At 48.3% G+C, this 584-nt stretch overlaps 1 protein-coding gene across 2 annotated transcripts in view; it reads right to left on the bottom strand.

Annotated features, from left to right (window-relative positions):
- Positions 1 to 584, bottom strand: part of SLC37A4 (solute carrier family 37 (glucose-6-phosphate transporter), member 4) — a 7317-nt gene that overhangs the window by 2955 nt on the left and 3778 nt on the right. For both annotated transcript variants that reach the window (XM_009578396.1, XM_009578397.1), the window contains exon 5: positions 346 to 431. In XM_009578396.1, the coding sequence (XP_009576691.1) occupies positions 346 to 431 (86 nt within the window). The remainder of the gene's footprint in view (positions 1 to 345; positions 432 to 584) is intronic.

Below are 584 nucleotides of genomic sequence, written 5' to 3' on the forward strand. Positions count from 1 at the left end.
GGATTTTCAAAAGTCCCAATTCAAAGCAGGGTAGTTTAGACACAGAACTGCATCCAAAAGAAGAGCTTGGGAAGACAGAAGAAAGAAACATAGTACTGAGAATGGCTGTTTTCTAGCATGAGGCAGCAGCTCCCTACCTCTGCATTCTGGCTATCCTGAATCTCCAGAGCAACATAAACAAGGGGAGCATTCTGTTCCGCTACTGGTGCAGGTATTGGGGGGCGGGGTAGGGAATCATCTTTAAGCACTCACGAAGGAAGACAAAAACAAAGGTAAAAATTCTGAAGCAGCTCAAATTGATGCTGTGTCAACTGGCCAGCACACCTGAGGGTCCAGATTACTTACTCTTGCTACCGCTCTGTCAGAAAGGTATCCAGCAGCAATGCTTCCCACCAGACCCCCAATCTCCAAGGCACTCATGTAGGAACTACCTGGAATATAGTTGAAGCAAAGAACAGGCCATCAGGTTCGGTCACAATGGCAAAGCTGCTGCATGCTTTAGACCAAGCTCAACTGCTGTCAGCTCACCATGAGCTCAGAGCAGCTCTGCTGGACAAGACCCTCCAGCTCATCCTCGTACAGGA

Source organism: Fulmarus glacialis, unplaced genomic scaffold (genome assembly GCF_000690835.1).
Source record: "Fulmarus glacialis isolate BGI_N327 unplaced genomic scaffold, ASM69083v1 scaffold24405, whole genome shotgun sequence".
NCBI lineage: Eukaryota > Metazoa > Chordata > Aves > Procellariiformes > Procellariidae > Fulmarus > Fulmarus glacialis.